The 26,162-nt window shown below is 38.2% G+C and overlaps 1 protein-coding gene across 15 annotated transcripts in view; it reads right to left on the bottom strand.

Moving 5' to 3' along the window:
- The window catches only part of dock7 (dedicator of cytokinesis 7), a 144,537-nt gene that overhangs the window by 106,507 nt on the left and 11,868 nt on the right, over positions 1 to 26,162 (bottom strand). For all 15 annotated transcript variants that reach the window (XR_010005395.1, XR_010005396.1, XR_010005394.1 and 12 more), the window contains exons 2-7: positions 17,179 to 17,284; positions 6,764 to 6,939; positions 5,805 to 5,873; positions 4,030 to 4,159; positions 3,727 to 3,939; positions 1,023 to 1,108 (exon numbers count right to left, since the gene is read on the bottom strand). Coding sequence is in view for 11 of the 15 variants with exons in the window: in XM_062978244.1 (XP_062834314.1) it covers positions 1,023 to 1,108; positions 3,727 to 3,939; positions 4,030 to 4,159; positions 5,805 to 5,873; positions 6,764 to 6,939; positions 17,179 to 17,284 (780 nt within the window). In the remaining 4 variants the exon portion in view is untranslated. The remainder of the gene's footprint in view (positions 1 to 1,022; positions 1,109 to 3,726; positions 3,940 to 4,029; positions 4,160 to 5,804; positions 5,874 to 6,763; positions 6,940 to 17,178; positions 17,285 to 26,162) is intronic.

Below are 26,162 nucleotides of genomic sequence, written 5' to 3'. Positions count from 1 at the left end.
ACTGTTTTAGTGGTATAAAGCCTCTGGGTGTGGCAATTACATGTAATCTTCATGCTGAGTAAACATTAAAAGATTTCTACACTGCAAATATGAGTATTTTAATCTAATAGCTATTAGCAGGTCAAATGGAGTGAATGTGTGTGTGTGCCTTCAGGTCACCTGTCAACATGTCGATGCCATGACTTTCATAGGCTTTTCTTAAGAAAGGAATATTTAGAGATAGTTTTCCATTTCCTTCCTCCGAAAGTATTTGATATTCTTTGGCACTCTCATACTCAAGTACTAATCAAGAGTGACCCTGCTTAGCTTCCAAGATCAGACTGGATCTGGTGCTCTGAAGGTATTTAGGCTCTGTGGAGTCAATGTGCTGTTGATGTTGTATTGTTCTGATCTATGGTGGCCCAACCACAGGGTTTCTTGGCAAGATTTGGTCAGAAAAGGTTTCCCACTGCCTTCTTCTGAGGCTAAGAGAATGTGACTTGCCCAAGGTCACCCAGCAGGTTTCACTGCCAAGAGTGAATGAAAACCTAGTCTCCAAAGTTGTAGTCCAACACTCAGACCACTACACTATGCTGACTACTGGTGAAATGAATACACAGAACATTAATTATATGTTCTGTGGAAAAAATTGTTCCCTTGTTTGCCCTGATTTTCTGGCCAAACAGGTTCACCAAATCTGAGTTAAGTATTCCAATAGAGGAAAAATAAGATTTTCTTTTTCCAGTTTTTTTGCCGACTGTTCATTGGTAGTGGTGGAAAAAAAATAACTTTCCTCATAAGCCACAAACACTGACATCTTAAGAGAGCCAGCAGACGGAAGCACTTATTTGTTCTACTATGGGATCCAGAATCTCTCCAAGCAATACAGTTCAGAGAACTGAAGAAGCTGGCACCAAGAAGACTTAATGGCCTGATGCGCTCTTCATTTGATACATATGTTTCAGTGCAAGAAACAGATGAATAAATATATAGGCTTGGAACAAAAGGATAGGACTGTGCAAGCTGTTGAGTCAAATACTTACTTTAAAGACAAACATTTCACAAGAAGCCTCTGACCAAAGTGTTCCTTGGGGACTTCAGGGATGCCCAGCCTTTCTATTGGCTCATCCTATAATTGGGCATAAACGCAATAAGCAATGCATGCAACATTTCCACAAACAAAGCACACTGTTAAATGGATAAAAGAAGATACAATGGGTTCCCTTCCAAATCTTGTAAGGCATAAATACAATTTAATCTTCAAGGCTTAACAGCATGTGGCAGTTACTGAAACTATAAATAACAGTGAAGGGATTTACGTGGGGTAGCTACATAATAGATTGTAGATCTGTAAAAAAAAATCCTTTGGAAAGCAATGCCCAAAGACATACATTTAAAATTTAATTATATGTTACTTCAGGCAACTTTGAGAGCAGAAACAAAACAACCATCCTCTGGCCTTTCTAAAAGAGTTTGCAACAACCACTGACTAAAGCATGGTTTGGCAACACACACATATTTTACACTCTTTGTTTTTGAAGACCCCATATGCTGCTAATAGTGATGTGCCAATGAAATATAGCCCACTACAAAAAAGGGGGGTATCTTAGTCATTATGTCTATATCTGCAGGGCTTTATAGAGTACAGAGGAACCATACTTTGCCCCTGCTACATTTTGGTGGCAATTATGTGGTAGGATAATTGGCATCAGTTATCTACTTCATTTTTTTTCGTGTCAGGAGTGACTTGAGAAACTGCAAGTCGCTTCTGGTGTGAGAGAATTGGCCGTCTGCAAGGACATTGCCCAAGGGACGCCCGAATGTTTTGATGTTTTTACCATCCTTGTCTCATGTCCCCGCATGGAGCTGGAGCTGATAGAGGGAGCTCATCCACACTCTCCCCGGGTTGGATTCGAACCTGGCAGCTTTCAGGTCGGCAACCCAACCTTCAAGTCACAATCCACTGCGCCACCGGGGGCTCCTCATCTTCATGAGGCAGCAGTGTTGCAAACCCTTAGGACTGTTGAGAATAGCACGATACTATGCAATCCTTTGCATGTCTAATACTCAGAAGTCCCATTGAGCTAAACAGGGCTCATTCTCAGGGCCACAGAGTGTAGGTTTGTTATTTTGCTTTTGTAGCTTCTGGAGATGCTAAGGCAAATCAATTGTGTGGTTTTCTTAGAAGGATTTGTTAAGAAGGGGGTTGTCACTGCCTTCCTCTGAGGCTAAGAGAGTATGACTTGCAGAAGGTCACCCAATGGGTTTCCATGGCTGCTTGGGGATTAGAAGTCTGGTCTCTTAGTCATTGTTCAATATTCAAATCACTATATCATAGTGGTTTTCCACAATACACTGGCTCTCCAGAATGTAGGTGTTAAAACTTCTTCTGTAGTTTATAACCCAAAACGCTATAAAAGAAGCTTAAGAAGGTTGTTGTTTTCTTGCTGCCCTTCATCTTTTTTTCTTTCTTTTTGCTTCTTTTCTGAGATAGAAGGTTTCACCTATTCCTATTATACAGTACAGCCCCCATATCCACAAGAGATACATTTCAAGACCCCTTGTAGATATGTGAAACCATGAACAATAGTGAACCTTATATTTTGACTATACTTGGGCCTGAAACGTACCATAGGATAACATTGGAGGACCTAAAGCACTTCCATTTGTGGACCTTGCTAAGTTCCTCAGTACAACTCTATGGAATGCTTGGGCTGCAAAAATATTTTTGGACTGGGAGTCCTTCAAAAGCTTTTTAGAAGGAAATACTATTTCAACGTGGAGGTTTCAAGTTTGACTATTATAAAATCTAAATTTTCGTCGCACTTTAACTTCCTTTGGAAGAAAGTCACGATGAAGCATCTTTTGGAACTATTTGGTGTGACTTTCTTTTGTATATGTATTATAGCAGAACTTTTGAGATGTGAATGTTAAGTTTGTGTTCAGAAAAGGTATTATGTGTGGTTGTCAAGGAACAGAAGGAAAGGGAAGGGGGAAAAAGAAAAAAAAGAAGAGGGAAAGGAAAAAATATTTAAAGAAAAATACATAATGCTATTTGGACAAGCTGGAATGTTACAAAATTAGAAATAAGTGATTTTTGAAAAGGTTAAATATGTTGGAATAATGTTAATGAAAGATTTGATTATGATTTTAAACATTTTTCAATTTATCCAAATTTGGTTTTTTTATAGTTATCCATACTGGTGTACGTAATGCAATCAAAAAGCTCAAACCAAAAGAAAATATTTTATTGCCTGTTCCCATTCCTATGGGGTTATTTTTTTATTAATGTGATACTATGATGTGTTTAGATATATTCTGAAATTATCTTGATCATAAAGATATATTCCCTTTCTTGCAAGGAGTTTCTTAAAAAATACATTAGGATCTCTGCATATGATAAGAGGGGGGAGAAGTAGCTGGTGAATTTTGCTTTGAAAATGTTTTGAATTTGAGTGAATGGTAGAGTATGTTACACTTATTTTGCACAAATTGCCATTTGAATACAGATCTAGACACATTCCCTTATTTTTGAATGTATATTTTCTGATTGTATATTAGATTGTTTGTGTCAAATAATTAATAAAATAACTTCAAAAAAAGAAAAAATAAGAAAAAAGGACTTTTTTTGGAGGATGAGTTGGAGGTCAACTGTAATAGGCAAGTAAGTGCTCACAAACTTTCCACATAGGTATTTGAACTCAGATTGAGGCTAGTATGAATAAATCACAAGTATCCTGCCAATACCTCATCTGGAGCTGGGTGCAATGCAAAAAGCTCCTTGTGTCTGTTGGACTTCCTCTGATCATCATTCTGATGGTCAATTTCTTCATTTGGCGTTCTGTCCAGAAGATTTGGCAGCAAAGAGTCTGGGAGGGAATTCTTGAGGTCAAATATACTGCAAGCCCAGCTGCCCCGGGGTGTGTCATCTATTGACATGGATCGTCTTTTAAGGTCATCCTGATGTTGAAGAAATTAATAGCAGTTTACAATATAAAACAAAGAAGAAATTGCCACATATTTGACAACAGATTCAATAAGGTACACTACTTGTTCGTCCTGGTAACTGTTGCCATCTGGAGCTTCATCAGACTCAAAGATCTGTTTGGGAAGTCCTTTCTGCCTCTCCTTCTGCTTGTCTAATGTATTTGGGTTAAATCCTGTTCCCAGTTTGTGATATCTATTTTGTTTAAAGAAGAAGAATAGATTAAGCAATCTCCTGACCCACAAAAAATAAGCATAAAATATTAACCACTTCTAAAATGTTTAAGCACCTCACTAGAATTTTTGTTAATATTTTGTATTGCTGTTGTTTTTAAGAGGAAATGAAGTCTTTGTGTTCACAAAGTAGAAAGAAATCCATTATTTTTGATGGAGTCTAACAAAGATTACAGTTCTCCCATTCATCTCAGAATATACCATTCACAATGAAGATTACAAAGCATTGTCATGCAAATAGCCAAACACACAAAATCTTACAAGCATATTCATCTGTTAGTCAACAATCGATGATTCATAGAATGCACAACAATTTACCTGGATTAAGGATGTAAATCCTCAATGATTTCATCCTCATATACAAGGGCAAATTATTACCATTGTTTTAGTTACACATTACAAGTGTTTGTCTGCAGTATTCTACATGTATGTGTACCCTGAAATGTAACAGAGGAGTTATTTTGTTGAAAAATATATGTTACTTTTTTGCATATGCAAAAACACTGCATAGTAAGCAGTGCTTCTATGCAAAAAGTTTGACCTTGTTTCTTTTACAAGAAATCCACATGTGTTTTTTCGAAGAATAATTCCTCTGCAACACTCAAGGACATATCTTGGGATAGAAACCTGCACAAAGGTTTCATTGCTGTAATATTTTTTCAACACGATTTCCTAGTGGTGGTGGGGAAACTGATTTCTTTTTTCTGGGAATGAATAATTGCTTATATTGTTTCCCTCCCTAACCTGGATAATCCATTCAAATAAGATAAATAGTGATATCAATGAACTACTGGAGTTTGTCTTCATGGTTGTGGAGGGTGTTTCATTTTTGTTTTGTGGAAACTACTGCTTTCAGGGGTCATTTCTACACTGACCACCTAGTGCGAAGGATTGGCAAATCAGCTCTGTAGTGGTTAAACAATGCACAAAGCGGCACTGGGTTAGCACAAGCCAGCACTATTTAGCTGTCTTGAACTGCACTAGCCAAACTTACAGGTTTCTCTGAATTCTCCCCCAGAATCCAGAGAAAACCATGCCTTTGGACCCATGTAAAACAGTTGGGTTAATTGTGAGACAGAACCAGTACAACTGTTTACATGGCCGTCCCATGTTTCCTATGTTCAGGTAGCCTGGGGAAATGGGATGGCACCCACTATCCCCTCCTGCTCTTCTTTTCACAGTGTTCAGCAGACATAACGTGAGTTATGTTGGTCACTTGTTGTTTGCAGTGACACTGGCCATGTCATGCCTACTGGCCACCGCAATGAGCAGAACTGGAGAGAAAGGTAAGGGTGTTGCTGGATGGTCAGTAACTTGGGGGGGGGGGGGGATATTGATGTTCCAAATAATCCCGGACCCTATCTGGCATTCACTACTCCAGATCATTCCCAGGGCAAGTGGTCAGTGTAGATTTGTCTCTTGTCTTTTTAAGTATCAAAACTGTCCTACAATATTTGTGTCTTCTTTCATCTAAGACCATATCAGGCTAAGTTGCAGCACAAGGCTTTCCAACACAGAATCATCTCAAAAAGATGCATGTGCTCCTGTCTTCCATGTCCCCCACAATGGTCATATTGTCATTCATGAGTCCAAATTGGTCTACTTACTTTCTGTTCACAATGGCCCAATCTTCTGTATAGCTTCTTACACAATCCCTCACATGGGGGTCCATTTCACTATAGATAAGAAAAGAAAACGGAAAATCTCTTTGATCCCTGCAAGCTTTAAAAATCCAATGTCTTTTCCAGTTGACAATACAAACTATCATTTGATGGTATATTACAAGTTGAGTATGCCTTATCTAGAAATCAGAAACCAAAAATAGATCAAAATAGACCATTTTGTATGTAACATAAGTGAATTTCATGTTTAGATTTGGGTCCCATCTCTAAGATATCTTATTGTGTATATGTAAATATTCCAAATTCTGAAACAAATCTGAAATCCAAAAGATTTCTGGTCCCAAGCATTTCAGAATAGGATACTCAGCCTGCATTACATATTGCTGAGATCTCTAGTTGTCTCAAGGCACAAAAGGTATCCACTTTCTCTTAATTGCTTTTCCATTTAATTATTGTAATGTTTGAGAAAAGGGAATCATATAGTTAGGCCCCTGAGGGCTAGCAATCCTACAAAACAAGGCAACCCATCTTAATCAACCCACATATACAAACATACTGTTTTTTAAAATGATTTTCTTCTGTTTCCATCTTCAAAAGTTCCTTTACATAATACTTTCCCACCTTCATGCCAAATGTTCCTACTGCTATGGGTATTTCAATTTTTACATGAATAATCCACTGGTTTTAATTTTGCTATATATCTCAGCCCAGAGTTTCAATGATGCAGCTCCCTTTTTCACCACATACTTCCTCCCTCTCTCCCTTTATATCTTGCCTCTCCCTTTCTTTCAAAACTGCCTTAATCGCAATGTATTTCTGTGACTGTGAAAAAAAATTGAAAAAGATGAAAACCCATTTCTGTTAGGTATATGAGATGGCTATCTCCCAAACATATTCACATTCATTTCTGAAAATATCTGGCTCTCATCCAACATATTCCTTACCTCTCTTCCGGTACAGCTGATACTAGAGTCCTGCATTCCCTAGGGCTGTAAATGACTTCAATATCATCAGCTGGGAATTCAAGCAAGTCTCTCAAAGGACCAGATTCCATTGCAAGTGGATGTGTAAAAAGGTAATCTTCCATATCCACTGGATCTACTGGCTCAGTAAGGGGCACCTGTTCAAAAATGAAACACAAGAGATGACAAATTTTAACGTGTATTAGAGAAAATGAGGATATGTAAGATCTTCTCTATCACATATTTGTCATTCTGGTCACATTTACAAGAAATGATTAGAATTTCCAATTTAATTATTAATATAGGTATACAGTACCAAAATCAGAAATGCTTCACACAAAAGCATTTTTGATTTCCAACATGTATCTCCAGATGTTTTTTTGACTTCATCCCAGAAGCCCCAATCACCTTGACTAACAGTCCAAGACTCATGAAGGAACAAAGTTTTGGAACTAGTGATCTCTAGAGGATAGTTGCCTTGCTATCGTTGCATACAGGAGATAAAACCAAGCTATGTATTAACCAAGACAGCCAGTCAACCATGAAGTTGGTCCATATCTTGGAAATCATATGCAACAAGTTGTTTTGGGGGATTCTGAGGGGCCAATGCAACAATAACATTATTATCAACTACAAATATCAATAATAATAGAAACAGTATAGGGAGAGGGATTCCTTTTGGAAACATTTTGGTTATTTTTGTATTTCTGAGCACCAGAAACAATTAGATGGTAACATGTTATTATAAACATAACACAAGACTCATGAGTAACTATAAGTAATGCTAAAATCAACACATTAGCTGCTGCCAGCACATCCATGACTTCCGAAATGTAGGCTTTTAAGATGACCTTTGTTTTCAAAAGGACTGTGAAGTTAGCTTTTTGCAGAAGGAATGTACCCAAGTTAAAAAGTTCAGATAGCCAGATTGGATATAGATACTGGATACTTCTAAAGTGACCAAAAATATATATTCAGGCTTAAATCTACCAAATGCATATGGCAAAATGCCAAATATTTCTTGTTTGCTTCCTTTTGACTATTTAAAAAAAAATCAAGTCTTTTCTTTTGTTGTATTTCCCCATGTGGTTAAATCAGTCTGAAGTATAGTCTTAAACTTTAAAGCAGCTATCCAAGGTACCAGTCCTTATTTTGGGGAAATCACCAGTATCCACAAATCATTTCTAGGTGGTGAAAATGTGACAAAGAGTTCTTCAGTGACTGTAAACCTTATGAGAAACATTATCATGTTGGACTTAGATAATCAAATGCACAAAGAGGAAAAAAAATATCAAAGGCTTTAAAATGGGCTGAGCAATAAACTGTTTGTAAATTTCACCAGACTTCTTTTCTTCCAAAAATGTGTTGTGTTGGCATGCAAAGACTTCTTCCATTTCACAAACATATACAGTCTAGTAAGACTGACTCATTGTCCAATTGTTCTTGATGATGTTCCACATGTTCTCGTGAGATATGACAGAGCTGGGTAACCTTTGACTTTCCAGAGGCTTTGGACTCTATCTCCCTCACATGTTGGGGCTGAGGTTTTTAGGAATTGACATGAAGAATATGAAGAACTGGGAAATTGGTGGCTAAATATGACACAACCATACTCCAGACCAAACACACACATTCCATCATTCTTCAGCCTCTAAATCTGAATTGTTTACATATTTGGGAATGGATCAGAGGCTAGATGGAATAATTGGAAAGATTGTCACTAACGTTTGCCAAATCGTTTCTATCTGGAAAGTATGATATATCATAGGCAGGAGAATCAGATTTTTATTTCAGCTAAATAGTATGTATAGTTTCTTCAGATAATGTATTTCTCCTGCTGAGCAAACTGCCAACACACCAGGGACTTAATTCTGACAAGCACAGTCAAAGAAGGCCACAACAGCTCAGCAACTTCCAGTTAAGGCATCCCATTACTGTGCCTACACCTTCTCAGTTGACTATCATAGCATGAAGATGTAAACAAACATAAACGTCAAGCCCGGAAGCCAACATTAGCCTTGCCATCTGTGCAGCCCGAAATATTGCCTACCACCTGAGTAAACAGGCAAAACATAAATCCATGATTATGAAGAGAAACTAGTTTGTGTCGGCTTATTGGCAGATGAAAGACAAACGCATTATTTTAAACTCTGGCTTTTTATGGAAGATAGGCGGGGAAAGAGAGCTTTGGAAGGTCAACCTATCTTCTTTCTGGCTAGAACCATCATTATAAGGGATTTCTTGGCACCACCCTCCTGGTGAACAGGTTGCCAAATCCTATTAAGAAAACAATATTTAGACCTCTCCTCAATAAACTATAACAGACTATAGGATATTGTGCCAGTTAAGCTTTCAAGTTATCTTTCAAATGATAAAAACAAAGGAAATTGCAGCTAATGGAGGAAATATTTTATTTTACTTTTAAAGTGTCAAGTTTATTGAAAAGGCTGAATACAATGCCTAATTTACAACAAGTAACAATGCTCCCAAGTAAACTGCAGAATAGAAAGCTGAATTGATTCCATTTCTACATCTCTTCCTGTTCTGACTTCAAGGTCTATTCATACCAATACACAGCTGCAGGAAAATCTGATCATGGTGACCAAGGTTTAACCTCTAATAAACCAGTGTTTTGTCTGCCACACATACAAATTTTAGTTTTTAGCATGCCACCATAAATATCCGTTTGTGAAGGAATGTTGAAACTTGACCTCTTTGTTGTAGTATATGCACACAACCATTCCAGTCCCACACCAAGGCCAAAATAGCCTATATGTTCAAGACTCCCCCCCCCCCACCCTCCACTGAACATGAGCTCAGACATAAAGGGAACTGACTGCCAACTCTTTTATTCTATTTTCACCCCTTAAAATACCTCCCTTAGAATTCTTTCTTTGTATGAGTCCCCTTATTTTCATGCAATCTTCCCACCCTTTCTTCTTTTTCACATTCTGGTTTCATGATCTTGCTGACAGATCACCAAGGCTGTGTCTACATCAGTGGTTCTCAACCTGTAGGTTCCCAGAAACTTTGGCCTACAACTTCCAGAAATCCCAGTCAGTTTATCAAATATTATAATTTCTGTGAGATGAAGGCCAAAACATCTGGGGGCCCACAAGTTGAGAACCACTGGTCTACATGGACCAAATAAAGTAGACTCGCCTTGCAATTGTTGTGTGGGGTCCACATGACCACATGGCTGGATCGCAACAGAAATGCTGTTTCCAGCTGTTAATTTGGAACAAAGGGAAATTGAATTCTAGTGTTTTTGAGAAGCGGATCAGTGGATCAGACTGGATTCATCATGATCCAGTGTACACACATGCAAAGAGGGCTGCTTCTGACAACTATTTCTCACGGAGTGCCCCTATGCGCTTTTGGCCCAGCTAGCTATCTATCTGAACATCAAAGAGCTCCAAAGATGCTCACATGCTGTATCCAGGGAAGCTCTGGAGCACATTATTAGTGTAGATGTGACTAGTGCTATTTATTTTTTATAGCTATTTTTGTTCATTTTATGTACTGTATTAATAACCTGCATCTAAGTGAAAATATTTATTCTGAATATAGTGAAATATATCAGACTGGTTTGAAATAGTTTCAGGAATATAGGACAGAGGTGGTACCTTCCTAGTACAGTACAACTGCCTATTTACAGGGGATACATTTTAAAACTTGGGATGAATACCCAAACCATGGGTAATTCTGAAGTCTATTGAATGAACTTCCAGTGGAATTATACCATAAAGACACGCTGAAGAACCTAGGAAATGCCTAAAGAGGGAAGACAAATGAAACCTAGAAACAGGTAAATGCAACCACAGGTACTGGTTATGAGGATACAGGGGTCAGTAAGCAACTAGGAAAACTGGTGAAATCAGTAAACCCAAATTTTATTTACTCTAATAGAAAGCAGAGCGTTCCAAAGCCCATACTAGCTCCTTACTGCTAAATTAAGGTAAATGCTTGATATTCAATGAGCAAGACAAAAACTGTTTCAAAAATATATTTAATAAAGAAAATATAGGCAAAATGTTAGGATGAGCTGCCTTTTTTTCTTGGAAAGGCTAATTTCACTATCAAAAATTCTTCAGATATACCATCTTTGGGAAGAAACCTGCGCATGGAAATGTTTTTTTTTTTTTTGGACTGCTCTTTCCAGAATCTTCCAGCCAGTATGGACAGTGCCAGTTCCACAAGAAAAAAAGGCTGAGCTTAATGTCTTCTATGTTTTTATACAGCTGTATTAAGGTAACTGAGAAAAAGTACATGATTCTATATCATCATCACAGCCACATGAAAGTCAGTATTCAAGATGCAATATTCTGGTCATCGCAATAAATAAATATTCAGTCCTCTTTAATAATTCACCTCTTGTAAGAGGATCTTCAACCTAAAGATATACATACTTTATGTTCATATAAATGTGCAGAGAGACCTTAACTAAAGTAAGATACCAGTTTGATAGATTGGGTTTAGATAAGCTGTTATCCTTCGGCCTGGCTTGCTGGTGAGTGTGCACAGGAGGAGTTAAGGTTGTCAGTGCTTGCATGGTAAAAACCTTGTCTCAAATGTTTATAACCGGACTATTACAAGGACGCTCAAGCGTTTTGTCTTTAAGGCTCTGTTATTCTTCACCGTTATGTCCCCTTAGTAGAAGGAAAATAAAACTCTGCTTCCTATCGACTTTGTCCTTCCCTGGATGTCAAACACAGTATTTTGTTGTAGTTTAGTGCTTCTTTCAGCTCGCCAATTCTTGTTTCTATTTGCTTTCTTACCTGCATCCCTGCAATACAACATGAGCAATGTGTTAGCTAAGCATGTCTATCTGTTATTCCATCCATACAGCACTGTTGTATTTCCTAGTGCCATTTCATTTTTAAAGTGTCATGGGATTTGATACACAAGCTATTTTGTCAAGACAGGACCAAGTATGCTGCAGCTGAATAAAAAAACTGCAGCCTTAGTTCACATCCTTTGTTCTCATGTGCTCTTATCTGGGCATGAAATAAATGTTCTCCATCATAATCCAACCTACTTTCTCACTGTTTATCTACACCTAATTAATAGTCTAATAGTACCACTGTTAAAAGAAAGTAATATCTTTTGTACAAAATATAGGTCTAATACAGTGCAATTCCATATGTCTACTCAAGAAAGATAATGCAGAAGATTCCATGGGACTTACTCCCAGATACCTGCACAGAGGACAGCATTGTTGTTATTGTCATTCTTATACGCTGAATTACCACTTGATGCACATATGTTATGGTGGCAAGTAGCTGCAAATGCCCAGTTGTGCAATACATCCTTTACTGTACCGTAACCAAAAGGGGCATTCACAAAATATTAGGAACTGTGTCTGCATTTTTAAAGCAACTTATTATTTCATTTTAAATAAAGATAGGGGAATAGCACTGAGGAGAGGTTACTTATTTTGAGTTTTGTTTTCCCCTTTAGGATTGTTATGCATGTTGAATACATCTATAGAGAACAATGACAAACAGATGATTATTTTTATACTCATGTATATGTCAACCTCACATATTAGTCAATGGAATGTTTTGGATCCAGTGTTGTCTCAGGGGGCCAGCCACCGCCACCAATTTCCTGATCAGTCATTCAAAAAGTCCAGAAGCCTTTCATTGAAAAATGTGTCTTATTTATTAATTCATAGAATACTTAGCAAAAACATTTTATGGCTAGCTTATTTAGTTTAATTTAAGGAGGTGTTTGTTAAAATATATGTGTGTTTAGCTACCTATCTCATTTTACACTTGAAAATACTTTTAATACTTCAAAGGGACCCACCTACCTTAGAGACCGCATCTCCCCCTATGAACCCACACGTTCTCTTCGCTCGTCGGGGGAGGCCCTTCTCTCGCTCCCACCACCCTCACAGTCACGGTTGGTGGGGACAAGAGAGAGGGCCTTCTCCGTCGTGCCCCCCCGGCTTTGGAACTCGCTCCCCAGAGAGATCAGGCAGGCCCCTACACTCCTCTCCTTCCGTAGGAGCTTAAAAACCTGGCTCTTTCAAAAGGCCTTTGATACTTAATTTGGTGTCGGACTGATCTATCTGCCCATTTTATAATAGCCCCATTCTCGAGGTGTTGCCAATGCTATATTACACTTTGTCCATTCCAACTGTGAAATTACCTTCCCCATTTCGGCCCATTTCGGCACATGTTGCACTTTGCCTGGGTTCTATGAATTAGTCTCCAGTGTTAATATTGTATGTTTTATGTTGATTTTAACAATTGTTTTTACTGTAATTGATGTTTTTATTGGATAACTGTTTTATTGCTGTGTTTTAATATTTGATTGTTTTATTGGGCAAGGCCCCATGTAAGCCACCCCGAGTCCCTTTGGGGAGATGGGGCGGGGTATAAAAATAAAGTTATTATTATTATTATTATTATTATTATTATTATTATTATTATTATTAAGTGTTCTGTACTTCTAAATATTAACATAATTATAAAATGCTATGATGGATGCTTAGTTTTCATTGCTGAATTCATACAAATTAGGTTGATTTTGTTGCAAATGCAAAAAAAACACAATTTGACAGCATTAAAATGATCTATCTGCACTGATACTTTTAGCAAAATTGAGATTTAAATTACAATACGGGTTTGAAAATCTGTATTTTCTGCCCTGTACTTTTTCAGGTTACTAGGTGGGATTGTTAGTATATGCATCATTTGTCAGAATTTATTTTGCACAGATCAAGGGACTGACAATATAAACTCATACAAACTCAAATAAAAGTCTGTAGTGCCTTCAAAATAACAAATATATTCAAACATTCCATGTAGACATAAGGGACTGCATGTCAGGCCACTGGTCCATGTAGTAAAGAATAGAAAATTGCTGACATTGCAAACATTCTAGAAACCCACCCAGCTGGAATAATGAGAAGAGATTATGAAAGTTGCAATCTAAAACACCGGGGGCAAAGGGGAGACTCTGCACTGATTATGATATTGTTGTATATGCTAATCTTCACCAACCTGGTACAATTTCCCATCATCCCTGAACTAGAGCCCCCAGTGACGCAATGGGTTAAATCCTTCTGCCAGCAGGACTGCTGACCAAAAGGCTGGAGATTAAAATCCAGGAAGCGGGGTGAGCTACCATCTGTCAGCTCTAGCTCTCCATGTGGCAGCATGAGAGAAGCTTCCTACAGGATGGTACAACATCAAACAGCCGGACATCCCCTGGGCAACGTCCTTGCATACAGCCAATTCTCTCACGCCAGAAGCAACTTGCAGTTTCTCAAGTTGCTCCTGACATGAAAAAAAAAACTTTAACTCTAGTTTGAGAAAACCAGTATCTGTTTATTGTATTCAAGGACTCTCTGGTGAAAATCCTTGAACGAGAAATACCAGGAACTGTAGAGGTAACAGTGAAATGTGTGTTGGTGTATGCAGAAGCAGAAGAGACCGTTGCTGAACTCAAAATAAAAGAGATTCAGAGAGGAAAGGTCCTTCTATTTACTCATGCCTTTCAAAGCCCTGAAGTCATGTTTAGTTCTCTATAAAAGAACAACAGCAAACATGCCAGTCAAGGTGAAAAAGAATGGCAATGGGTGCTTGACCTACTTGCCTCTATCAATAAGACTGCATTTCTGCTACTGAGGAAGGCAGCAGACGAAGGAAGAATCCAAGTCATTAAATGAATCAGCTCGGTCTGATCTGCTAAATTCAATGGATAAGATCCCTGAGCAGTCTAGACAGACAGCAAAGACACCAGCCTGAAACATCTGCATAGCACAGGTAGATGGAAAAATACACCCTTCCATTAGCACTGGCTTGCCTGTGATGGGAAAATATATACCCTTCGAATCTCCCCTTGGTGAGCAATAGCTAAAACACAGGGGTGATTTCCCAGAAAGGAAATTAGCAATCTGTCAGATCATTCCCTCTTTCCTTCACCACTTGCCTTTCATGCAATAGTGGGACAGAGGATTAATTCTCACTGTCTGCCTTCAAGTTGTTTCTGATTTATGGTGACCTTATCACAGGGATTTCTGGGGTAAAGCATGTATTATTTGCCCAGGGTCACACAGTGGGTTTCCATGGCCATGCAGGGATTCAAACCCTAGTCTCCAGTCACAGTCCAATATCTGAACTGTTCTCATAGAGGATAATATTCAGGACAAAATCCTAAAAACACTTCTGATATGCACAGTGCTAAGAACACATTATAACTTTCAAAAACAAAACAAAAACTAGGGTGCACAGCAATTTTCACAATGGAATTGCATTAATCACGAGCATAGCCATAACCACAAAGTCTTTAATGTTCTCCTTTTTCTTTCTTGAAATACAGTAGAGTCTCACTTATCCAACATAAACGGGCAGATCGTTGGATAAGTGAATATGTTGGATAATAAGGAGGGATTAAGGAAACGCCTATTGCACATCAAATTAGGTTATGATTTTACAAATTAAGCACCAAAATATCATGTTATATAACAAATTTGACAGAAAAAGTAGTTCAATACGCAGTAATGCTATGTAGTAATTACTGTATTTACAAATTTAGCACCAAAATATCACGATGTATTAAAACATTGACTACAAAAATGCATTGGATAATCCAGAATGTTGGATAAGCGAGACTCTACTGTACCAGTGTTCACCTTTCAAAATAAAAAGCACAATAGCAGCCAATAGGATAGATGCAAAATTTCCTGACAACTTCCAAATAATTTTAGACATCTTGCTCTCCCTAGGATTGCCACATATTTATATTCATCCTACACTTATGGCCTTAATTCTAGGTCTCCAAATTTGTATACAAAAGTGTCTTTGCTTCATCACAAATATATAAAAATGAAAGCAAATATGAGGAATAAGGAAACAGGGGACTTTTATGCTGATTTAGTCTGGTTCCTTCTAAATAGTTCTGTTTCCAGCAAAAAGAAAAACAATACTGAAAGCACTCGGGCCAAAAATGGTCCCAAGTGGAAAAGTCTAAGAAGTCTTGATCTATGAGATATGTTATTGTCATTTTAACTGCAACCTTCGATAGTCTGATATAGTCAACTCTTCTTTATTTGCCAGCACAGCTGAGAGAATTGTACTGGGGATGTGGGAGGAGATGTCTCCTAGACAGGATGGATTCTTACTAGTTCTCTTGCTAAATCTTACTTTAATTCTAGTACCCCATTGGGCAATGGCAAACGTTCCAAGAAATGTCTCAGAAATGAAAGGAAAGTGTAAGAGTCATTGACCTTTTCATATTTAAATGAAGCAAGGTTTAACAAATGCACTCACTTTTTATTTAATTTCAACCTGACTTTTACATTACCTGTCAGGTGATTTGCAGTCAACCATATCACCGCGTATGGTCAGGTAATTCATTCAAGTTATTGCCCTGTCCCAAGATAGTGAGAACTAAGCATGAAAACACAACACTTCCACAACAGTTGATGATATTCAGCGTGGACAGGAAGTTGGCAGCAGCTCATAACAATTACATTGCAGCTGTCCCACTAACTTCAGTGGAAATACTTTTTAAGTAAAAGCATTCAAATGTGAAGCCTAACATGGAATATCTTGGGGTTAGTTTAACATCACTGTTCTCAGCTCTCCTAAATTTTCCTTGGCTTTTTTTCAGCAAGAAATGTCAGGGGTACAGAAGCCATCTACCTTTAATTTTTTTAGACAGGTGTAGAAATATTGCAAACGCCTGAGCACACCAAAGAGGTAGCCGACTGAAAGTGCTGCCATTCTAGAGAGCAACACCGTTATTTGGAATATGTAACTATTTCTAATGATTGTCATGGGTGTATCTCCAACAGGGGCTGAGACTGACAACCAATCTTGTTTCTGAAGAAGGGACTGCCTGTCTTAACTTTTTAGATTCATAAGACCCACCAGACATAAGAAGTCCAATGCACTGACAGTAACATTGTTTGCTACTCATAAGTAATCAGTAACTGAAGACTTGCAGTTTCTCAAGTTGCTCCTGACATCGAAAAAAATATTTAAATACAGAGCCACATCCCTGCCACCAACTCTACATACTTCCCACTGCTGAAAAAGTTTTGTTTGGCTTTCTTTTAAAAAACAAAAAAGCAGACTGAAATTACAAACAGATAGCTTCTGTAAAAGATACCTATAACAGTTGGTTCTCATTTCAAATTTTGAAAACGGCTGCTATTTTATTTCCAGGCACACTTTAAAGCATGAGTTATGATCTACAATGCCCTATACAGCTTTGCCCAGTTTATTTGAAGAACTGTATTCTCCTTCTTATACAAGTCTGTTTGAGTTTTGTGACTTACTTAGAAGGTCCTTCTCTTATTTCAACTTTTTTTTTTGAAGCGGGGTTTATAGGTTGTAATTTGCTCATCTCAATTTTAAATATATATTTACAATACTTACAGTTGTATGATGAGAAATGCTGCCACCAATATTAAGATTCTTAAGAAGCTGCGGTGATCCCCCATACTGTCCTGAAATCTGCTTCCGAACTTCAGCTGCCACCGTTCTAGAAAAAGAAAGTTCCATTACTTAGCTATATAATATGCCTGCAGATTTTGTCGGAGGAATAAGGAAAAAAATATACAAAAATATGGAATGCAATTAAACTCTATCCAGAATACATACTTTCATTGATATCAGTTGGCCTGCAGTATTTGTGTCTATAGATTATCTCAAAATGAAAAGTTCTATCATATTTAAAATGTATTCATCTCACAAATTTTTAACTTTTATAAAGTAGGTTATATTTTGAAGGGGTAACAATAAGCTTCCCTCCAGATGTTGGTGAACATCAGCTCTAATAAGGACATTCGTATTAGTAATGTTAGGAGATATATCCCAACAAACATCTAGAAGACCCCAAAATGCCCATCCCTGATCTGTAGGGGTTTATCTTTGGGCACTTTTACATTGGCATATAATCCAGAATATCAAATCAGACAATCCACATTATCTGCTTTGAACTGAGTTACTTGAGTCTACACTGCCATATAATCCAGTTCAAAGCAGATAATCTGGATTTTATTCAGATGTGTAGAAGAGGTCTTTGTCCACAACAAATTTAGCAGAGAGGGAGAAAGACAACAAAAGAAATTCAGGGTTAGGAATTCAGTGGAGCTATAAAAAGTCTCTGACACTAGCAAGAAAGTTCAGCAGTTATTAGATTATTAAAACATTTCTCAACGTTTCTCTTTCATCTCATGATTCATACATTCAGCTGATCTAGTGACCTTAGTATTGCCTTGAATCAGTAACATAAGGCCAGTGTTTCCCCTTTGCTCAAGGAAAGCTTAGAACTGCAGCAAATATAAATCTTTGAAAATAACTTAGACCCCCCCCCCTACACTGCCATATAATCCAGACTGTCAAAACTGATAATTCATATTTGAACTGGATTATGTGAGCGTACACTGCCATATAATCCAGTTCAAAGAAGATAATCTGGATTTTATATGACAGTGTAGAAGAGCCTCTAGAAACATTTAAAGGCATAGCTGTGTTAGACTGGAACATCAGTATACAAAGAGATCTTGTAGCACCCTAAGACTGACAGAGGCACCTTCCAGATTATCAACCCAAATAATCCACATGATTTGCTTTGAACAGGAATATATCAGTCTATACGGCCAGATAATCCAGTTCAAAGCATGGATTTTCTGAAACTATGGGGCCATCTACACTGACCATTTAATGCAGTTTCAAACTAATACAGAAAAAAGTGGTTTTGCTGTGTAGATAATTGCACAGAAAATCATCAAATCAATCTGAGGTTCAGATGGTGATTTCACAAACCACAGAGCACTGATACACATTAAATTTTCTTTAATGTGCTTTTGGGAGCAAATGTTGTCAATTTGAAGCTAGCTTTTAACTGCAATAAATGGTCAGTGTAGGTGGGACCAAAGAAGTTGGTAGCATAACCTTTTGTAGACTAGGAGTGCATCTTCACTGTAGAATTAATGCAGTTAGGCACCACTTTTAACAGCCATGGATCAATGCTATGGAACCATAGAAATTGAAGTTTTTGCTAGGGCTTTAGCCTTGTCTGCCAAAGAGTGCTGTTGCCTTAACAAACTATAAATCCCATCATTCTACTGTATTAAGTTATAGCAGTTCAAGTGGTTCAACATGCATTATTTCTGCAATGAAGATGCACTATAAGTCTACACATTTGAGAAAGCAGGTTTAGTTTATGCTACCAACCCTTTTCTCTCAGCCTCTAAAGTGTTACAGGATCCCTTTGCATGCTAGAAACATTTATTAATTGATTAAAATATTTCTATTCCATCATATATCAAAATATAAAGAACAGTTACAGCTTAATATAATCAAAATAAATGATACCAACCAACAAGGTATAATCACCGCCTCAAGCCAAAACCAATGATCAAGAAGGCTCTCTCTGATATCTTCACATTTGGTGTTTCTCCCAAAAGTGGGTTATGCTGGGGTGTTAAGGAGGATAACCATGGACAGATCTAGTGTTCAGGCAGGGAGTATGTATCAATCAAGCACAGGTTGTTGAAGGCCTTCTTCTAAATAAGTATCCTTACCAAATATTCTGGTCCTAACCTTTAAACTTACAAAACACGAGAAAACAAAAGCGGGAGCTCAGAAGGATTATATATGTGTCCATAAATTCTTCCAGTCCATTTCCACAGCAGCTGTGTTTTAAATCTTAATAATCAGAATACAGACTACCAGCGTTTGATAGCCTCTTCAGAGTCCATCAGACATTGAAGAAGAGGTATTAAAGCCTTTAAAGCATGAAATTGACAACACCTTTCATCACCCAGATCATCAAAGAAGCTAGAAGCTAGAAGGGATATGCCAGGCCAAGAGTGGACACAAGTTGTTGCCAAGTAGCACACAGAGCAAGAGTGTGCGAGATAAACTAATAGAACAAAAGTGATAATGACACTAGAACACAAGATCACCCCATTATACTGAACACATTATATACAAAGTACATCTAAATTTGTGAAATTCACCAATCCAGAATGTAGAATTCTAGAATAGAAGTCTTTTCCTAGCGCCAATTTTGCCACCTGCTATATTTGGGGCAAAGTGAGTAACTTGAGCTTGTGAGGTTTCAAGAACATATAAATGTTACTTTTACACTACAGAGCATACTGCTGTCTATAGCAAGCAGCATTCTAAGCTTCCCATAGAACTACAAATCCTTGAATCCTTGTTATCAAACTGTAATATTTGTGTGATGCTGTTAGCCCCAGCTCCTGCCAACCTAGCAGTTTGAAAACATGCAAATGTGAGTAGATCAATAGGTACCGCTCCGGTGGGAAGGTAACAGCACTCCATGCGGTCATGCCGGCCACATGACCTTGAAGGTGTCTATGGACAACGCCGGATCTTCGGCTTAGAAATGAGCACCAACTCGGTCACGACTGGACTTAACGTCAGGGGAAACCTTTACCTATATTGTGGAATCCAGAAGTTGTCTGCTTTTTTCTTTGTACTGTTCTTTGCCCTGAACATATCCTTGAATGCATAAACTGGAATGCAAGAACTTTTGTATGTGATACTGCGAGCCGTTATGCCAAATAGCAAACATCTATAGCTTTATCTAATCCTCATGTGACACCTTGAAATTCAAGCAACTAGATCTATTTTTTCAAGCTAGAATTCCATCTACCAAAGAAACTACTCAAAGAGGGAAAACTGAAATGAATCTTTAACACAATGTCCAGTGTTTATAATAATCTGGAAGATCAAAAACAAAACCTTTGTAAATCCCAGTCTGAGAAAGAAAAAATTAGCAGGAATCAGAGAATTTTCTATCTCTTCATAAAAGGTTATAGTTGATCAATCTTTGTAAAATGCCAACATGATACGGTGTACTGTTCAGGAACTTGGAGAGACTCAGGTTAAAGTTGTCAAACAAGCATATATCTCACCGATTGTCCATAGGCTGATCACTTTCTTTCGGCCTGACCTATTCAAAGGGCTGTTGTGATGACAGACTATGAGGGAGCGGCAGAAGTCATATACGCTGCCTTGAGAGCACTGGAGTAAAGTTGGTATACAAATATTACTAAGAAATGTATTATGAAAGTTCATCACTGAAATTCTCACAAATCAAAGCATCACCAAAAAGGCTAGGATGGTCAGCAAATTTGGGGCCCATCTACAGAGGCCAAATGAGTAGGTTTGAGAGTTAATGGATTCCATAGCATCCACACAATACATGGGGTCCATGTGCCTTAATACGGAATGCTCCAGAGATTCAGAGATCACCATAAAACCCAGAACAATGAGGGGAAAGTAAGTGCAGTGGTCCAGTGTCATCAAACTGGTTCTGGTACCACTGGGCCATGCAGAAGCTATCCAGCTTCTGGGTCAGTGTCATGCAGTGCAGACACTTCCCAGTCCCTGGATCAGCATTGCCATTTCTGGCATGTATAGGTTGCCCCTAAGTATTACTGTGCCTAAGGACTGAACTGTAATCTTCGTTTAAACTTCCAGGATTTCACTTTTTTTTAAGTGCTTCTTTTTCTTTACATCTAAATGCCAATATTTCAACAGAAATTTCCATTTTCTTTGAACAATCTGTCGTATTGATTACTGTTCTTGGTTAGGTGATTGATATTGCCAGACCACTGAATTCGGCCTCTACAGTGTATGACCTCCTAACCCAAATGCAGTCCACTTGCCATGTAAGGCTTTCTGGCAGAGGTTCTCCTCTTCCTGCAGTCCAGTGATGCTCAATGATATCAATAAAAACAAGGCTGGGGGCCGCCTCCTAGCAAATCACAATGCATAGCTAATGAGGCTTGTCAAGACTGTATTTTGTTTGGTAGGTCACAATCTTGGCAATCCTCATTAGCTATACATTGGGATCCTTTCTGTCCCTGAAGTTTGATTTCAGAGTCCCCATAGATAACAAAATCCATAGATATTTAAGTCCCACAATACAATATGACATAATAAAATGGTTTTCCTAATGGCAAAATAAAGTTTGTCCTTTGGAATTAAAAAATATTTTTAAGACATCGATACAAAATTAGTATATACAAAGAGCCAACTTTATTCTGTGATCTATTGATAGTATCTTTCTAGTCTTAATGTCTTGCTAGATGCAAAAGAAAATCCATACACAAACAAAAGCAATGGTGTTTTCGATACTGTGAGAGATATTTTCCACATCTACCTTTCTCCATATAATTAACATACCAGACAATTCTGTTATTCAAAACATACTGAACAACCTGGGGGTTATCCATAGGGAAGTAGCATCCAACCATAACGGTGGCACATTTATTCAAACACAAACTCTAAAATAAACAGAAGGCACCATCTTCAGTTCCTGCCACATATCATGTCATTAATATTGTCTTACATCTATCTGAGAAAAATGGAACCTTTTTCTGGAGAGCTTCTGAATGAGTTGTGTTACCCTTTAAAAAAAAAACACTTTCCAGAGTATTTATGATGGGGGAAATTATGCATTATTTGTTTTTATGTTTTTGTTAAGTATATCCCTAAAAACCTGGATGAATTTATTTTGTGATTAAACAATGAATATAAACATCATGAAAATAAGATCAAAACTTGGGGGCTCCACCTAATCTCCCTGGTACCATTTTCTAGAAACAGACATGCAATTATGAGTAGAACCCACCCCTTCCCCCAAAGCAATCCCATCCATCATGCCCAATTCAGATTCATGACCTCAGATTATACAATTATAGCACAAAAATTCCACTTTATCTACCATAGTTCCAACCTATGGAATCTTGCAATTTGCAGTCTGGGGGGCATATCTGGGAGATCACCAAACTAGAAACCCTAGCTGGATGTTTCCATGGCAATTAAGGGTGGAATCATAGTGCTAGAAATACATGGCATGAAAGATCCCCTGGTAGATACCACCATCAGAGCTTTCTTCATCCACTCTACTGATAGTCTGCAGTGATTTCCGCCCAGTTCTGTTCTTCTGTCTAGGCTCTAAGACCAATGGAAAGGTGGAAGAGCTTGGAAATGTTTTGAACTACTCACATCCCTCAGCAAGTATGGTCATTGGGGTTTATAGACACCCCCCCCCCCCCCCCCCGCCAAAAGGAGTTTCCCCAGGCTTTGAATGGCAGGAGGAGGATCAAGAATACAGACCCAGTTTCTCCTACTCTTCCTACTCTCAAGCTACCAATTTTTCTATCATGAATACAGGTGACAAATATTATAGATATTCTAATATATTTTTTAAAAACAACATTCCCATCTGAATTATGTCTAAGTACCAAAAGTAGATAATATGAAAGTAATCTGATGCATTATTTGATACTGATTTTAAGAATTTCCCATTACTTTTCTTTGAGGGTCCCCAGATTAATTTTTAAGCTTGCGACCATAATTGGTAAAAGCTAAGGTCAAAGTCAATAAGGTCAAAGTCAGTATGCAATAAGAAGCACTTGGGACTATTAATGAATAAATTGTTAGTCTTCCGTGTATGATGCATATATTGATTTCTGACACTTCACTGCCAACAGAAAAGTGAAGCCATTGGAATGTTTCCAACAACTGTTACCAGGATGCAACCACAATCCTTAGACAGACAATTCTTCACCAGTGAAAGCTACAACTTCTACTACTGCCAATGGATCAGAAATCAGGTTTCAAAGATTGTACAAGGTAGAAAAAAAATAACAAAATGTTTTACTACGTTTGTTGCTCACATTTGTGTTATAAAGATTACATGCAGGTTTTTAAAAAAGAGAAATAAAAATGAAGCAGGAGCACAAAAAAACCCCATAAAAGTTATTGGAGCATTTCCCAAAGTCGTATATGGATTGTGATAAATGATTTCAAAAAGTATCTTTGGTATTCTTCAGACTGTCAGAAGGAGAAAACAAGCGGTGGGACATGAATTTTATTTAACATCCTTGTCCTTTCTATCCAGCTCTACTGGATGTTTTTAGAAACAGAATCTTTTAAGCAACCAGGTAGCTCTGACAGCTTCTGGTGAAAGATTCTGATAAATGCTCAACATTCCCATCTGATGGTGTTCAAATTCCCATGATGTGACTTTTATCCTTTAGTTTTGACAAAAGGTGCCCATAGGCCTTGAAATGTAGAATTTCCTGTTGTCACAAAACAATCAGTAATAGGATCTAAACCTTTCTATAAGACACAACTTTCCAAACATTTCTTGTTGGTGATACACTTTTCAGACATGTATCATTTCACGACAGCATAATTCAGTTCTATAGCAAATCAGACATTAAACCAAGCACTTGTAAAACACATACAAAAATGGTAATAATGAAATGTATGGGGACACAACACATCTCATGAAAATCTTTCATTTATATTTTCAAAATATATTATTTATAAGCTAATAATATAAATTTCAATTTTTTTTTATAATTTCCTGTTACATTCCCACGACACACCTAGTGTTATGGTTGAGCCTTCTGGCTCCGATACTAGGAGACGAGGTCGTAAGACTCCTCGAGAGTCAGACTCTTTTGAGGAGCGTGAAAGGAAGCGGCTCCGGGACTTATTTGCAGAACCAACTGACGAAGACTCCTTTGAGGGTTTTACCGAGGGAATGGAGGAAGAGATGGTTAGCTCAGAGGAGGATGACATGGAATGGACTCGGGTGAGGGAGGATTTGGGTGTCACTGGCAATGATAGCATGGGAGGCGACTGGCGGGTTGCAGGATCGGACCCGTGGACGGGCTGGAGGGATGGAACGGGATCCACAGCTGGGGATGCTGTGGGGCATAGTCAAAGGTGTGTTAGTTCTGATGAGGATGATGATGAGGAGGCACCTGGAATTAGGATAGCAGCTGACAGCGATGAGGAGTTATGAACTGGCATAAAATGGGGTTTAGAATCAATGGCTAATTGCGTTGGGCAAGGTAATCTGGACGAACGCTTGGGCTCTTGTTGGGGAACTTCCTGAAGACGGGTGTGATTCGTTTGCTGTATACGTAAGTTACCAAGGACACTGGGCATAGACGGCGGGAGGAACTGTGTGGGCTTTTCCTGTGCAACTTGTGTTTAATCTTGATAGCTTGGACCTCCGTCGTCTTTTTGACGGACATTATTGCCAACTCTGGATTGACGCTGGACTGACTGACTGACTACGACTCTGGACTAACCCTTCTGTGGCTATCGGTGGAACTTGTGGAACCTTAGACGTCTGCGTTTGGCTTTCGACCTCGGACCGGATTGGGACCCCGCTGACCGTCGTTACCCTGATTGATGTGCCTGGACCTGGTTTTCGCCCGTTGCACGGAGGAGCAACAGCCCGAGTTACTTCTGTAGCTCTTGAGTAGCAGAGGGGAATCTGCTGCTGGGTTTTGTGTTCATTTTGACCTTTTGTTAACCAGTTTTTGTTTGTTTAAATTGCCAGGCTGAAGTAAGCACTTTTGATTTAATCCGGATTAAACTTCTGTTTAATCCGGTTTATTCTTTTGAACTGTTTAAACTCAAACGAAGTTATTTTTGTTACTTTTCACACTGAAAACAAGTGTTTGCCTAGTCCTTTGTTTCCTACGGGCAATTTTTAGTTCTGTAACCTCAATAAACTGTGTTGTATTCTACTTGGAGCGTTCTGTCTTTGACACCTACACACTGCAGCTGATATACTAACATGTCATAACACACAGTTTGGAAAGCTCTGCTATAAGGGATTCACGCATTACGCATATTCACTGTGTTCAGGCATCTGTTTGAATCTTTATATCTGATTATAGTCTTGATTTGCACCCACATACAGGAATCCTATTAAATATAGGATATACACAAAGCATAAATCTGAGCAGAAAGAATACATATCTGTAAGTGTGAGCTGATGAACCCATATCAAAGTTTTTTAAGAGTGGAAAATGCAACTATCAGCAATCTGCATGGATCACCTCTGTCATCTCCAAGGAGGTGATGCATGCAATAATCCTGAGAGTAAACAGAAATCTGAGATAGAATGAACTGAGGTGGATACAGTGCGAGTATGTGAATCATTTAAAAAAACCTGTAGAAAACAGTTTTCACATTTGAGTGAAAGGTCATGTAGCTATTACTAGCTACATTTCAATCTAGTGTTGTCCAGCCCTGAGCTCCAAAGCCACGTGTGAGCAAATAATGACTGATTTTTATAGCCTAAGAATCTATCACCAGTCATCCAAAGGCCCTCACCCCCAAATTTGTTGAAAAGCATATGTTTGGTGTACTTTTCATGCATTTACTGCCCTCAAAACACAAAAATTCCACCAGATACATGAAAACATTTTTAATATACACCATAGTACCTGTGGTACCTATCGTACCTGTATACACTTTCTATCTTCCACATCTCTGTTTTTTCTACAGCCCCTCTCAAAATGATGACAGGAAATGATGGTTGCAGAGGAAAATAAGAGATA

Source organism: Anolis carolinensis, chromosome 4, assembly GCF_035594765.1.
Source record: "Anolis carolinensis isolate JA03-04 chromosome 4, rAnoCar3.1.pri, whole genome shotgun sequence".
Lineage (NCBI taxonomy): Eukaryota > Metazoa > Chordata > Lepidosauria > Squamata > Dactyloidae > Anolis > Anolis carolinensis.
Note: the sequence above shows the minus strand (reverse complement) of the source record. Positions and strands in the feature narration are given on the sequence as shown.